General features: G+C 44.7%; 2 protein-coding genes across 3 annotated transcripts in view; both read right to left on the reverse strand.

Annotated features, from left to right (window-relative positions):
* The window catches only part of mgat5 (alpha-1,6-mannosylglycoprotein 6-beta-N-acetylglucosaminyltransferase), a 53,953-nt gene extending 49,530 nt beyond the window's left edge, over window positions 1-4,423 (reverse strand). The window contains exon 1 of the mRNA XM_031852341.1: window positions 4,257-4,423. The gene's annotated coding sequence lies outside the window, so the exon portion shown is untranslated. The remainder of the gene's footprint in view (window positions 1-4,256) is intronic.
* A 2,532-nt stretch (window positions 4,424-6,955) lies between these two features.
* LOC116386295 (chloride intracellular channel protein 5-like) lies at window positions 6,956-13,682 on the reverse strand. Of its 2 annotated transcripts, none has more exons than XM_031852386.1 (6): window positions 13,082-13,682; window positions 9,350-9,459; window positions 8,803-8,928; window positions 8,607-8,713; window positions 7,849-8,030; window positions 6,956-7,758 (listed from the first exon to the last, which is right to left on the reverse strand). In XM_031852386.1, exons 1-6 carry the CDS (start codon window positions 13,592-13,594, stop codon window positions 7,594-7,596), a joined length of 1,203 nt encoding a protein of 400 aa, XP_031708246.1. In that variant the 5' UTR covers window positions 13,595-13,682; the 3' UTR covers window positions 6,956-7,593. The 2 variants fall into 2 exon arrangements, with proteins under 2 accessions (XP_031708246.1, XP_031708248.1); XM_031852388.1 differs by lacking the exon at window positions 13,082-13,682 and adding an exon at window positions 10,924-11,214.
* Between the last annotated feature and the right edge of the window lie 303 nt (window positions 13,683-13,985).

Genomic DNA, 13,985 nt, shown 5'->3' on the forward strand with positions numbered 1-13,985 from the left:
AATTATTCATCAGGTGCCCTCCAGAGGAATGGGGGGGGGCACCTTTTGCAGCTCCGCCACCTTACAGGTGCGAGTCCAGCTCGTAGCCAGATATGTGAGATGGCCCCCCCCCCCCTGCAGCTAAATTCTGGGAGTTTATCTAAAATGCGAGAGGCACACGGATCGATGTTAATGTGGTCTTTATTGAGTCATTGATGGGCTCAGACGCTCCTCCGAGGGGGACCAATTTCGAGGTTTTTGGCATAGAAATCGTCACATATGCACAAGGCGAGAAAAAGCTTTAGCCGTTAGCTTTAGCTTTAGTATACAGCGAGGAGAGGGACAGACTTCCTGTGCGTCAGGTTGTCAGATCAAGGAGGAAGGTGATGCACAACAGCGATCAAGTGACGCGCCACCACGGGAAGTAAAACCGAGCACATATTCATTTAACATAAACACATGCTGGTGGGTCACCTGACAACAAGCGGTCCTGTGTTGCGCTTTCAAATTAAAGGTTGTCACGTCTATTTCTCTCTGTCTCTTCCTCTTCTTTTCTATTCACCTCAGCCTGTCTGTCTGGAGTGCTACAAGGAACAAAGACATCTATGGACAGGACTGTAATAAAACACAGAATCCTATACGCAAAACTGTCCCGTCAGTTGGTTTAACAGTCATGTTTACTCCTCTTGGTGTCGTTTGCAGCGTGAACAGGAACCGGACCTGAACTTGACCGCACCATTGTTGTATTTATTTCTCTCGGTCCGGACGAAACGAGCCCAAATACAGGAACCCTGACGCTCTGTGGACCACGCGTGTTAGGCTGACAACCTTGGCCTCCACAGAGAGAAGTCCAGCTCCACCCTGAAGGCCGAAATCCGATCAGCTGTGACCGCGTGGGGACCCCTCAGGAACACGTCGCTCCAATCAGGCGGAATCTCCAGACAGCTAAAACACCAAAGACCCCCCCCCCCCAAAGACCCCCCCTGCACAGGAGCGAATCAGTGAACTCTTGACTGTCCTCACAAAAAAGGAATCGCCTCAGCACTTTTTGGAGTCGGTAGAGAAACAAAACATGCTGAATTTTCACATCATCCTAATTGGAAAAGGGAGCCAAGCAGGAGGTGACCCAAAATCTTCTTTTCAATGTTGGATTTCTTTTTTGTGTTCATTTTCTGTCATTTATATTTTTGTTTCCGAATTGTACTGGACATGTACATGTACATGCAGTCCTTGTTTGCAATGAGCAGAATTTAGAGATCCACAGTGTAGAGACAATTTTGATTTCCTGAGTGACAAAAAACAAACACAGCCAGAACACAGAGGAAGCAGCAGACGGGCTGTTTCTTGCAGGTCTTGAGGCTCCTCACATTTACAAGACGGGAAGCTCTCCTTCTGTGAGAGACAATGATGTCCAACACCACCCAGAGAATTCACTACAACGCTGGCTCTCTACATTAGATCTCTGACCCTGAGTTTTCCCCCTGGATGTCTGCCGGCGCTAACAAACACATGCGAGCAACACTCCGGCTCTTTGCATACCTTTGCCCTTTGTGACAGACACACTTGGTGAAAACACACTTTACAAAGCCATCTGCAAAAACTACCGCGGAGGAGTTTAACCTGCCGCGACATGCACGAGGGAGAGGACGAGACGGCCACGAACATGACCTGCATGCCGAAAAACAGGCCCGCCGACAAGTGTGGGTAGGAATTGCAGATGAGGTGCTGAGGGTGGCACTTCCTTCTCCCTGTCACCACCGCATACAAGCCCTGTTGTTATGCTAACGCCAGCCGGCCTCGTTACATTACGCAACAGCACTACGCTTGAGTGATTTTGGGAAAAATATGCACACACACACACACACACACACACATAAGAATCCTATCTTAATATGCTCTTAAATGTTTACATAAAAGCAGAATATTCTGCAAAACATGCACCCACCGTTCCTGTGAGGGCCTTCACTGACTGCATTAGAATCTAAAACCCTAACCCTCTGCACTTTCCCTGACATAAAGCTAATCCTAATGCTGGTCTTCGCTCTTAATGCAATCCAAATCCTCTGAAAACCCTTCAAAGAAGTCCGGCGCAGCAACACGTCCTCGATTTCTGTCCTTCTGGGTAATTTCAAACTCACAACATGGTGTAGGGAACCACCGTCCTAACAACCTATTCTCCTTATTATAACGATGAAGACATATTAGGAGTTTATGTCGCGCATGTTGGTGTTACAAGATTCTTGTGGCCAACTGACGTTGCTGATCTGCATACTGTGACTCCAGTATTTCAAGAAGAGGCAGAACACGAGCCGACAGTTAGTCATGACATTTGAATGTTGAATAGTTCAACATTCCACATATGATGGAAATATTTCAACAGTCTCTGAGACAAAAGAAAAAGAAGCACGTTTGAAATTGAGGATGCGATAAACGTTGGAGGTTACAGCAAAGGCCTTTTGAAAAAGAAATCCATAATCTTCCTTTTATCACCTCTTCTGGGTTTTTTTTGCCCGCGATATGAAAACAGCTTTTCGAGAGGATTTAGTGCCGGTTTTGTGACTCGCCCGACCGTCTCGAATAAACGAGCGCAGCTGCAAACAGGAGGCCGACTGTAAGGAAGCGAAATGTGTGTTACGTGACGGGAGAAAGAGCGTCTCTCCGCAGCGGACGGCCACGGTGGAGTGGGGACGCACGAAAGATCTCATTCCACACCTCGCTCTGACCTCACCACGAGGAGACAGGTGCATGTGTGTTTGTGCTGAAAGAACAGGAGCCCCTTCAAAATCGCCCAAAGTGTTCCACTTCCATCACCGCAGCCTCCCGATCCCTCCATCTTCAATCCCTCCTTCCTCATCCCTCCACTGCCTCTGCTCGCTCTCCACCCGAGCCCCCCGGCACACACACATACCCTCCAACCATTTCTTGCCAGTGAAGCATGCCACCGAAGCAAAGCTCCTTTCCCTCGGGATTATGGGCTCCAGCGCAGTGGGAAAAAAAGGGTGCCTGAAAGAGCTCTTCGTAAAGCCAGGGGGCAGCTCACCTTGGGATGGCCACTACACAGCATCAGCTCGATGATGATCGGAACCAGGGTGGGTCACGCTGAATAACATGACATATACTTTACTGTCTCTGTAGGGAAATGTCCCGCTGATCGCCCACCAAAACCGAATCCCCAGGCGTCTTTTTAAAAAAAAGGGCGTTTTGACGGGGCCTTCCTGTTGAAAGTACTCACGCATGATAATGACACAAGATGCATCTCGTGTGATCAAATCAGCATGTCGTAACCTGATTACGGGCTGAAAATGACTGGACTGCACTGGTGAGCTAAGTGCCTCAATGAGCCCGAGTGACCTCATGCACACCAGCCTCTCATTCCTCCCCACATCCTGGTTATGGGCTCATTTCCCCTTTCAGTTTTTACTGGGCTTGCCGGTCTACCATGTTTAAATGTCAGTATGAGGGAGTGTAATACTGACTAAAATTACAGGTCCTGCCAGTTTCTTTTCCAGTCGAGCCTTTTTCCGAGATGTCACCGTGGGCCTGAAGGGCATGAATTTACATGATTATCTTCCGCAGACTATTTATTACCTGTGAGTCTGTGTCATCGTTCGCTGGAAGCTGAGAGAGAGAAGAGAAACCAAGCAAATATAACCTCCATAGCCTCCGTGTAACAACGTGAAATGCGTGGTCAATGCTTTCACGGTGCAGCGGTCCAACGTCCCCTGCCTTTGTGAGGACTGTACACCACAGTAGAGCAATAATAACCGATAACAAGCGCTAAGTGCTCCTCTGGTTTATAACAGTGTGATATCTTATCTGATGGAAGCGGGCACCTTGAACGTCATTCTCTGAACAACCTGTTTGCGACACAATGATGCTATTACCGCTCTGATTCCTTAACTGGCTGCAAGAACAAGAAGAAGAAGAAGAAGAAGAAGAAGAAAACACAGCTAGCGTTGACGTTAGCGGTGCAGCTCTATTACGGACCACCTTCGCTTTATTGAGGCCAGCCGACTCGCGAGCAAGCTTCCGCCGCTTCTTGCTACATTAGCTTTGTTTTTGTTGTTGTTGTTGTTTTTTAAGGCTAGCTGGTCCACCACCGCGCATTTCACAACAACACACGCACCGCCGCAATGACAAGTCGCCCCACTCCCCGAGAGCACACACACACACAGCCGAGCACTGCGCCTCTTCCACCAGCGTTATTTCCTTAACAATAGAGGCAGAAAAACGAGCTCCTGATGGGGGTGCTGTATCACGGAGAGAGGGGGGCTTACCTTTCTAATGGTTTCTGTCTTTGGCCCACGGTGGTGATACGAGGCGATCACAAGACTTTGTTGCGGAGATGTCGTTGCGTTGAGCAGACTGTGAAAGACCACAGCACGCCGTGCACACGAGCCTCTCCGTGTGTTCGCTCTGCCCACTGGCAGGAAAGCGAGTAACACTTTAGAGACCATCCACGTGTTAGCGCCCCGCAGAAAAACGTAGAGGCTTCAAGTTGAGCAAGGGTGGAGGACAGCGAAGTATATTTACCATGCAAATACATTACAATACGTGCAACAAACGAATACCATAAGTGCTAAGTGGTACACATTTGAGGTAACCATATCAGAGTATTTACTTTTTCAACCACAATATGCAAATACACATATCTACCCCACCCACTATATTTGACATGTTAAATATGCAAATTAAGACTGCTGACAAAACGAAAACAAAATTATGTAGTGTTGAAATAAGAATCTGTCATTTATTAACAGCAATAGGTCTCAAGACATCAAACAAACCTTGTATAATCGAATGACATTGAGTTTGTATTAAAATCTATTTCGCTTTTTAATTAAGAAATATTTTACATGCTCTCTCATCTTAAGCTTGCTTTAATCTTGAATGACGACCAGGCTTTGCAAATGAATGAAATCGTGAGCCACAGTGACTGACGTTCAGTAACATTTGTCACATCAAGGTAGTTAAAAACCGAAAGTGGAGACCTAAAACACGACGGTCCCTAAGTATGTGATCGTGCTGTCACAGACCAATAAAAGCTTTGTGTTTACTGCCATCTGCTGGCTGTCACGTGAGACAATGGGCCCCTTGTATTTTTATTTACAGATGCTAGAATCCAGCAAGGGTCTTGTAAAGTAAAGCATTGCTCAATAATGTGCGTTATGAGTTTAGTCTTGTGGCTCAGTAGCTGATTATTGTGGAAATTAGATCTGAAGATATGGGTACTTATATACTGGTATTTATACTAGTATTGGGAGCATAAAAATAGAAAACTGTGAGGTGGAAAAACCTTCTTTTAAACTTTCTGTTGTGCTGAGGGAGGAAAAGAGCGTGACGGGGAGAACCTGCTGTGAGGAGATAACAAACGTAGAAAGCAAAAATATGGAGGAAAGCTGTGTACGCTGCAGAGCCTCGAGGGATATGCATTTGGGAGTTTGGTCCTCGCATTTAAGGTTTCCTTTTGTTTATTCCTGCCTATTGATCATGAAGGACTGATTGTTAGAGGTCAGGATGCATATGTTTAAATGGCTAAATACATATTTACTGCTCAGCCTCAGATTCAGTAAGAAAGGTGGATTCACCAGACAGCATGACACGCCTGAAGTGACCTTGCATGTATTTTCATGAACAACACATTCTTATGTCGCTATTTTTCCTGAGAACATTTGCACGATGCCCATCTTGATTTGCAGGGGACAGACACATTCAACATCCATTCTCTTGCACGGGTATACTGCACTCATACATCAATGAGTGACAGGAAGAGAGAGGGGAAGGAAAAAAAACACAACTCTCAAACTCAGTCTCTGAGAAAATAAATTTATTATTCAAATAAGCGACTTATACACAGTGGGTTCACGGTTCTAATCATCAGAAAGAATATGAGCTGCGACCATTAAAGAAACATGAAGCTTATATTAGTGTCACACAGCTCGTGGAGCTGCAGAAGTCCTTTGATGATCACATTCATACAGTGGTGGGCCGTCAGGGCCAGCTAAGCCTTCTCTGCTGGCCTAAACAGAATCACAAAGTTATAGCTATTTTATAATTTAATAATTTAATAATAATAAAGATTCAGCCCCTATTTCTCTATGCTATGCTATGCTAACCTGAGGACGCCATAGCAAAGCCGGCCAGGGAATGCAAACGCCAGCGAACGCCGGCCTCAGCTGTTTTTTGTTATTGTTCCGGGTTCAAAAGGTCACACATCCCGTTGTCTCTTACATTATATTTCCCACAATTTAAGCTTCTGCATTTCCCAAATGCACTAGTATTATTCAAACGTATTGTTCGGTTCGTAAGCCTCGTGCCAAACGGTTTAATACGAATACGTGTGTTGTTACACCAACAGAAACAAATAACCGTAGCTCAGTAGGACAGCACAGAAGGCCCAGGTATAAAATGCACGGCCCGCCACTGCATTCATATTATATTCAGACATATAAAATTAACTGTACAGACATAAAGAGCTGAAGGCAGAGGAGAGCTTGATTCCCATTAAGGCACTTGTGATTAAAATGAACATGACAACACAACAGCTGGGCTTTTTCTTTTTTTACTATAGGCTGATTTATCAAATTTAAAGTATATTTTTTAATCTGAAATACGCCAAGAGACTGTGATCATTTCACGACCACGATGCGTATTATACATTAGGTGTGATCATTCTTTAAGAAAAGGAGGGAGTATCTCTAGCGCTGCCCCAATAAAAGACAAACGCCTTTGGCTGAAACACATTCTTTAATAATCAAATGCTGTTATTCCTATTGCATATGTAAATTCACGACATGAATATTAAGATGTATTAAGCAGATTAACTGTGAGCAGAAATGGGTAATACTTCGGTTGAGCTCAGGAGAAAACGACCTCCAACTACATTTTTTGTTTTGTTTGTTTGTTCTGTTTGTCTTTGCCCCGTAAAGCATCTTTGGGTATTTTGAAAAGCGCTATAGAAAATCGATTTATTATTATTAGTATTACATTTTATTTCCCCCTTAAAGGGACAGTTCACCCCAAAATTAAAAATACCTTTTTTTCTCTCTTACCTGTAGGGCTGTATATCAATTTAGATTGTTTTGGTGTGAGTTGCCTAGTGTTGGAGATGTCTGCCCTTTCTCCAATATAATGGGACGATATGGCGCTCGGCTTGTGGCGCTCAGAGCGCCAAAAAATACATTTAAGAAAGAAATGTGACAGAAATGTCTCTTTCCAGAAATCCTGACATGGTTACTCAAGATGTCATGTCATGAGCAGTTTCATGTAGGAGCTATGGTTGAAGGAAAAGAGAGAAAAATATGTATTTTTGATTTTGGGGTCCCTTTAATTTTTGACATAAATATCGGCAGTATAATCACCAAAAACAAACAGTTCCAGCCTCTTCCATTTGTTCACAGTAAGTATTATTGAGATGCTGGAAACATCTCTTTTTTTAAAATGGTGTGTCTTTTCTTTGAGACACCTCACCACTGTGCTACATTTAACCACCTTTCGGCACAGTAGTTTTAAAATGACTCCTCCTTTGTAAAGACTGTATATGCTTCTGTGTGTGATTCACTAGATTCTCTAGAAGGAGACAACGGTACAACAGTGACTGTGGTAGCGATGCATTCACTTTTCCAACCTCTTAGCAACGTCCTTGTAGGCTAGCTCGATTTCCACATCGGCCGCGCACGTGTTGGTGAACTCATCTCGGCTGTAGGCATTGCCAAGGTAACGCCACAACCCTGTGAATTCAGACGGGATGTCATAGTTCCGGTATTTCTTTGAAACCACCTGCAGGACAACAAGTTATTGTAATACTGTACGTCAAGACAGAATGTGAACTCAAGCGAGCCAAAGTAAACCAATCCAAAAGCAGGTTACCTTGACAACATGAAGTTTGGGCAGAAGGTTGCAGTCAGCCAGTGTCAGGTCGTCTCCGTCCAGGTATTTGCGTTCGGATTCGCCCTCGCCTCTGTGGTGTCCCCCCTGAACCTCGTCAGGTAGAGGACTCTTCAGATACTCGTCCAGCTTAGCCAGGCACTTGTCTAGACTCTTCTCTAATGCTGGAACACACGTAAAACACATACACAGGTTACAACGTCATACAGGTCTTTAAACCTTCTGTTTGGATTATAATGGATATGTTAACTGGATGTATTTTGAACTTGCACCATGTCCCTTGTCAATTTCCGTAATGATCGGGGGGGGTTTGGTGCCCAGTAGGCTACCCTTCCAGTGGAGAAAACATGATGTAGTGCCCTACCCAATGCCCTTCTGGTGGAGAAAATGTGATTAAATGCTCTCTAGGATGTCCTTCCAGTGGAGAAAACATTATGACCTTCCGGTGGAGAAAACACGATAAAGTGCCCTCGAGGACGGCATTTCCAGTAGAGAAAGCGGGATGAAGTGCCCTCTAGGATGTCCTTCCAGTGGAGAAAATGCAATGCTCAGGCACTCTTTGTGTGCTGGGAACCAAATATATGCAGCTTGTGCCATTTGAATGTTTTTCTCCCTTGCCCTTCAGACAACCTGAGTCCACCACTGCTGTCATGTATGGTTATAGATGTTCTTTCAGATTTCTTTTATGATTTTTGTGCAAAGCAAATTCCCCTAGGGGCAAGTTTGATTCATATCCTTACCTCGATTTTTATCCGGTCTTTTGTTTTTGACAAAAGCGGAGAACTTGGCAAATATGTCGTTCCCCGCTGTGTTTGATTCCCGGTTCTTCGCTGCAAGTTTGGGATACCTAAGAAACATGAACATGGCGTTAGTTGGAATGTTGTTCGCCCTATTTCCTTTTCCCCGCTCGTGTCTATTTACGCTTGTGAGGCCTACTTTGGTGGAGCCAGCATCTCCTCCAGATACTCCTCTACTTTGTTGACGTCGGTGAGAACCTCCCCCTGGAAGGTGAGGAATGGCGGGTGTGTCCCCGGGGCCAGGTTGTGAAGGTCAGCCGGTTTCCTAATCAGAGTGGAATCATTTAACAACCTCTACTATCAAACTGCAATGAAATGCCTTTTCAATATAACAGTTTCCATCAAACAAATGATGCTCTTTCATTAGTCTATTCAGCCACGGAGGCTGTTGCTCCAACGCCGACTACCTTGGGCCTCATTTCCATTCCTTTTGTGCTTTTGTTCATTACCTTCACGTATCGCTCAAAGGAGCACTTGAAGCATAACATCTTAAAGCTGCTCTTAAGCTGCTTAATCAAACAGTGAGTTATGGGATGTTGTGTCTATTAGCCCATGCAATACTTAAATTGTCACAGTATTTATGTTTTTTTGAGGTATACGTTAAAGTATTTTCATTTTAATGTGCTGTTGTTTTTACTGCTATGGTAAGATAACAAGCATGCGCTGTGACATGATGTTATTATTACCTCTTGAGGTCGACGGTGGTGACATTGAAGACAACGCCTTTCAGCCAGAGGATCATAAAGAGGCGCTGAGAGAAGGGACAGTTTCCGATGCTCTCCCCATCACTCCCAGCCTGTACACGCACACATGTGAAGACACGGTAAGACACGAATACTACATACACTGATTTACACACACACACACACACACACACACACACACACACACACACACACACACACAGACACACACACACACACACTCTTGACCAACACCTGAAAAGTACTCAATCACTTAACAATCAGTGCTTTTAGTTTGAAGTAGAGGTTGGGTCTGTGTGTGCACATGATCGCATTTATAATTGACATATGATCAAATACAGTAGTATGAGTATGCATGTATTTGTGTGTGTGTGCGTGTGTGCGGACGGCTGCAATAGGACACTGTAATCAGACACCGAGTCCAACATGAATAATCCACGCTGCTTCCATTAGTCGCCTCACTGCCTGTTTGGACGTGCGGTTTCTACTGTACAATACAGTAGTAGTGTATCAGCTATATCTATAACCTGCTGTCCACGCACTTTCACTGAGCTTCAACCACAATCTGCTTTGCTTTACCTCGTTTTAGGACACTGACACTTATTTTTGAAGCGTTTCTACCTTTCAATACAGCCGTTGCTGTCCATTAATTTCAGGACAATGTGTAAGTTAACTATCAACTGAGTCATTTGATAATTAACCAAGACTCAGATGAAAAAATCAATACCACTCCTGCGTCTGTACGTTAAATACAAAGGTAAAGCCAGAAGTTGGTTAGCTTAGCTTAGCATCAAGACCGGTGGCACGGGGAAACAGCTAGCCTGGCTCGATCCAAAGGGTCCAGGTAGCCACTTATGGTACGGCAGCGGGAACAATATATACTTCACACTTAGTGAGCTTTAGAGGGCATGGTAGACATTTTTTATAGCTGTTTTCCTATAGCTATGCTAAGCTAAGCTAACGAGTTGTCAAATTTAGCATGCAGATGTGAGAGTGGTATCAATCTTCTCGTCCAAATCTCTGCAAAAAAATGAAACACTATTCATTACAGTTTTTTTTTGCAAGTCAAGTAAAACATGTAGATGAGTGCGCATGCCGTAGACTCAACAGACTGTTACACTCCCAACACAATATGCGTACACAGATATACCTCCACACACTGCATCATAACTTCAGACCATTTAAAGCCGCTGCTCTCGATACTGAAAGGACCCCAGTAATAATTAATTGGGGGAGAGAAAGAGAGAGATTGTCCGTGCACACGTGGGTGTCAGGTTAACGCATGGAAAATCTGCACACAACAACAACAACATGGCATGCGCGCGCTTAAAGGAGCCACCCCCAACATGCACACACACTGACACACTAAACAGATTCTATGGTGTGCATACGCAGCTTGAATTTGACCTTAACAAACAAACAAAAACTATTTCAGGCAAAGTGAGACAGTAAAGTTCCTCCAGAAATGTAATTTAAATGTGAGAAGAGAACTGATCCAGTGTCAGCTTGTGACGTGCTCAAACTGCACCAACACCCACACAAGCATGACTCCCCACCTTGACAAATAGCTCAATATCAGGGTCCTTGTCCTCCTCGGCCGCGGTATCCGTCATGGTCAGGAAAAAACACGCTTTGCTTGTGTGTTTTGTTTCCACAAGTGTGTAGATGTATTTGTCTGTGTGTTGTGTGTGTGTGTGTGTGTGTGTGTGTGTGTGTGTGAGCCGTGTCAGTTTACAGCAGATTCTACTCCAGGTCCATGTGTTGAAGTCTGCTTGGTCCCATAGCAGCTCTGTCAGAGTGTCGGCTGAGGACCAGTGCCAGCAAGAGAGAGAGTGTGTGTGTGTGTGTGTGTGAGAGAGAGGTTCAATTTGTACACGAGGCCTCAGCAGTGGGGCGTGACACTGTCGGGCAAAAATAACCCCCTCGGATGGCGTGGGGAGGTTGGTGTCACGGAAAGCATTAGTGAGGGATGGGGTGGGGCAGACCAAGTCACCCAAGGGTGCCCTGCCCCTCCCACCTCTTCCAGCTCTGATTGACCAGGTGACTTTGAATCATCGAGAGTCATCGTCTCCTTCTCAGACTCGTCACATGGGAACAAAACCAACAATGAGTGTAGTGACTAAAAAGTGGTGTGTGTGTATCAAAGCCTGATTTATGTTCTTCCTCTTTGTCAAAGAGCCTCACTGTCAATGGCCACACCTGTTGCACTTCATTACAAGAAACATGGCATTGTAGTTGAATAAATACCCTTTCAATGCTTGCTACTGCACCAATTAATGTTAATCCGCATCTGAAAATAGTCCCCAACAAATGTGTTGCTTCCTCCTGTTTGGGTAATGCTCGCTAAAAACCACAGTGCCCAGCTGTTGCAGGAAATTACTGTTAAAATAAAACTAGATATTAGAGAAATGGTGTTACTCAAACCTTAGCATTTTCTAATAAAACAACCTTCATATAGGGTTTAGTTGCCATAATTAATGACTTTATGATGGTTAATAAATCATTTACAAATGCTCTCCTCATCAGTTATAAGCCACCGATAAGAATAACTTTTGGGTTGCCAGGTTGTATAAAATCCTCCTCAAGCATCCTAATTGCTGTGTCTTTTTTTTCAGCTAGCTCTTTGATTCATCAGCCACCTCAAATCAAAAAAGTTTTCTAAATTTCTAATAACACCTCGAAAGTGGGTCACCTATAATAAATATCAATGAATCATGAATAAAAAGGTTGATCCACAGAGTCTGTTGTGGTTGTAAATGTTAATAAGTTGTTTTTAAATGGATTTTGATCAAGATGCCCTGAAGTCTTTTTCCAGAAGGTATACTGAGATAAAGTAACTTTTTATTGACATTCGATGATAACAAATATGCTATAGATTGGTCTTTATATTGAATAAAAAGCTACTTAGTAATTAAAGCTAGGCGCCAATGCTAACACAATGCTAACACTTCAAGAAAACATTTGAGTCAGTCAGCTCTAAAAAAATGTTTGTGAGCCGCTGGGCTTGATGCTGCCAAAAAACTCAGTCCCTCTTGCTCTACTGCAATAACCTCTGGGTTATAGAGCTAACATTTATGGTTTTAGTTTCAAAGTGTCTGATTTATGATGGTTGTATACTCCAGTGAAACTGGACTTTACTGTCCAATGTGCAGATTATATAACCAATTCAGTTGGTGTGTGTGTGTGTTTGGGTTGGGCGGTTGGGGAATTTTCAGCATAGATAGATAAATAGAGAGATCTTCAGAGAGACACTTAGCATAGTACACACACACACACACACACACACGAGAATTCACATGGCCGTGCGACAGGAACAGTCCCCAACTAACCTGGCACTGAGTCATAACATTCTTGTCAGTTCAATTTAACTTATATTTAGAACCAGAGGGGCACACACATGCACACACACACATGCACGCACACACGCACACACATGCATATCCTCGCACACACAGAAATGACTCATCACGAAGACATATAAATACACGTTTGTGTGTGTGTGTGTGTGTGTGAAAGGCTCTGGATGTACAACATTACACACACACGGATATGCTTGACACACTTTGACCTCATTGACCTTAGTGCCCTTGTTCATGAGCAACTGATACGGATGTGATTATGACTGAGATTTATGAGGCAGACACCTCAGTTCAAAGGCAGGTTGTTAGTTTTGATCGAACCGAGCTCCGAGCTCCAAACCCACTTCCTCCCTACCTTGACATAAAGTTGGATTTTAAGTCCCTCTTTTTCAGGCTCTGGCTTCTCCTCGGGCTCCTCCTTCTCAGAGGCCGATGACGACGACGATGAAGACGAGGATCTGCGGGATGAGTTCCTGCCGTCTGCCCCTGCCTCTGCCTCTGGAGACCTCCTCTCCCAATTCAGCTCATTGCTGCTCTCCTCTACCTCTATCTTCTCCTCTTCCTCTCTCTCATCCTTCCGGTTCCAGTCCTCTGCCTCACCTTTGTCTTCATCTTCGGCGTGTGAGGAGGACGAGGAGGATGAGGAGGATGAGGAGGATGAGGAGGAACTGCTTTGCCTCTCCTCTGTGGGAGGGCGAGGTGGCGGGAGAGGAGGGGGAGTCGGTATCTGCGCTTTGGCCCGTCCGGTGTTCTCGTACTCCACAGTCAGCTTGGAGGGCTCGTCGCACGGTGCCTCGTAGGTCAAGTCGTATACGCCCGACGACTGGTTCTCGTAGGTGAACTCTGGGTTCTCGTACACGGGATCCATTCTGTGGGGGGTGAAGAGGTCAAACAGAGATCGTCCTGAGATGGCAGAGCGTGTCGCGGTGTACAGCAGAGTGACCGTGATGCCAACCGTGTTCTACCTTATCAGAAAAGCCATAAGGACTTTGGACAGGGAAGGGAGGAAGGCGATGCCAAGGGAGGACAGCGGTGATGATCCTTAAAGGAGAATACAACTTGGCATACTATTGCTATTGTTGCTGAGAGCCAGTAGCTTCAATTAATTAATCATTTGGTGGCTATGAGCATGCACTGGACCATTTTGAACATTTTGAACCAAGATTATACAGCAATTTACCTAACCTATGTCAATTTAGCATGCAGAGCATTGCAATGCAATGCGGGGACCGGACACCTGTTATTGTTGCCCTTAAAAT

Source organism: Anarrhichthys ocellatus, unplaced genomic scaffold (assembly GCF_004355925.1).
Source record: "Anarrhichthys ocellatus isolate YVR2014 unplaced genomic scaffold, GSC_Weel_1.0 scaffold12, whole genome shotgun sequence".
Lineage (NCBI taxonomy): Eukaryota > Metazoa > Chordata > Actinopteri > Perciformes > Anarhichadidae > Anarrhichthys > Anarrhichthys ocellatus.

Coding starts and splice junctions, on each gene's coding strand:
- LOC116386295 (XM_031852386.1), bottom strand. CDS start 13,594: ATGGATCCCGTGTACGAGAACCCAGAGTTCACCTACGAGAACCAGTCG. Junction 9,460..13,081: donor AAATCCAACTTTATGTCAAG/GTAGGGAGGAAG, acceptor GTGCGTGTACAG/GCTGGGAGTGATGGGGAGAG. Junction 7,759..7,848: donor CCAAACTTCATGTTGTCAAG/GTAACCTGCTTT, acceptor GTTGTCCTGCAG/GTGGTTTCAAAGAAATACCG.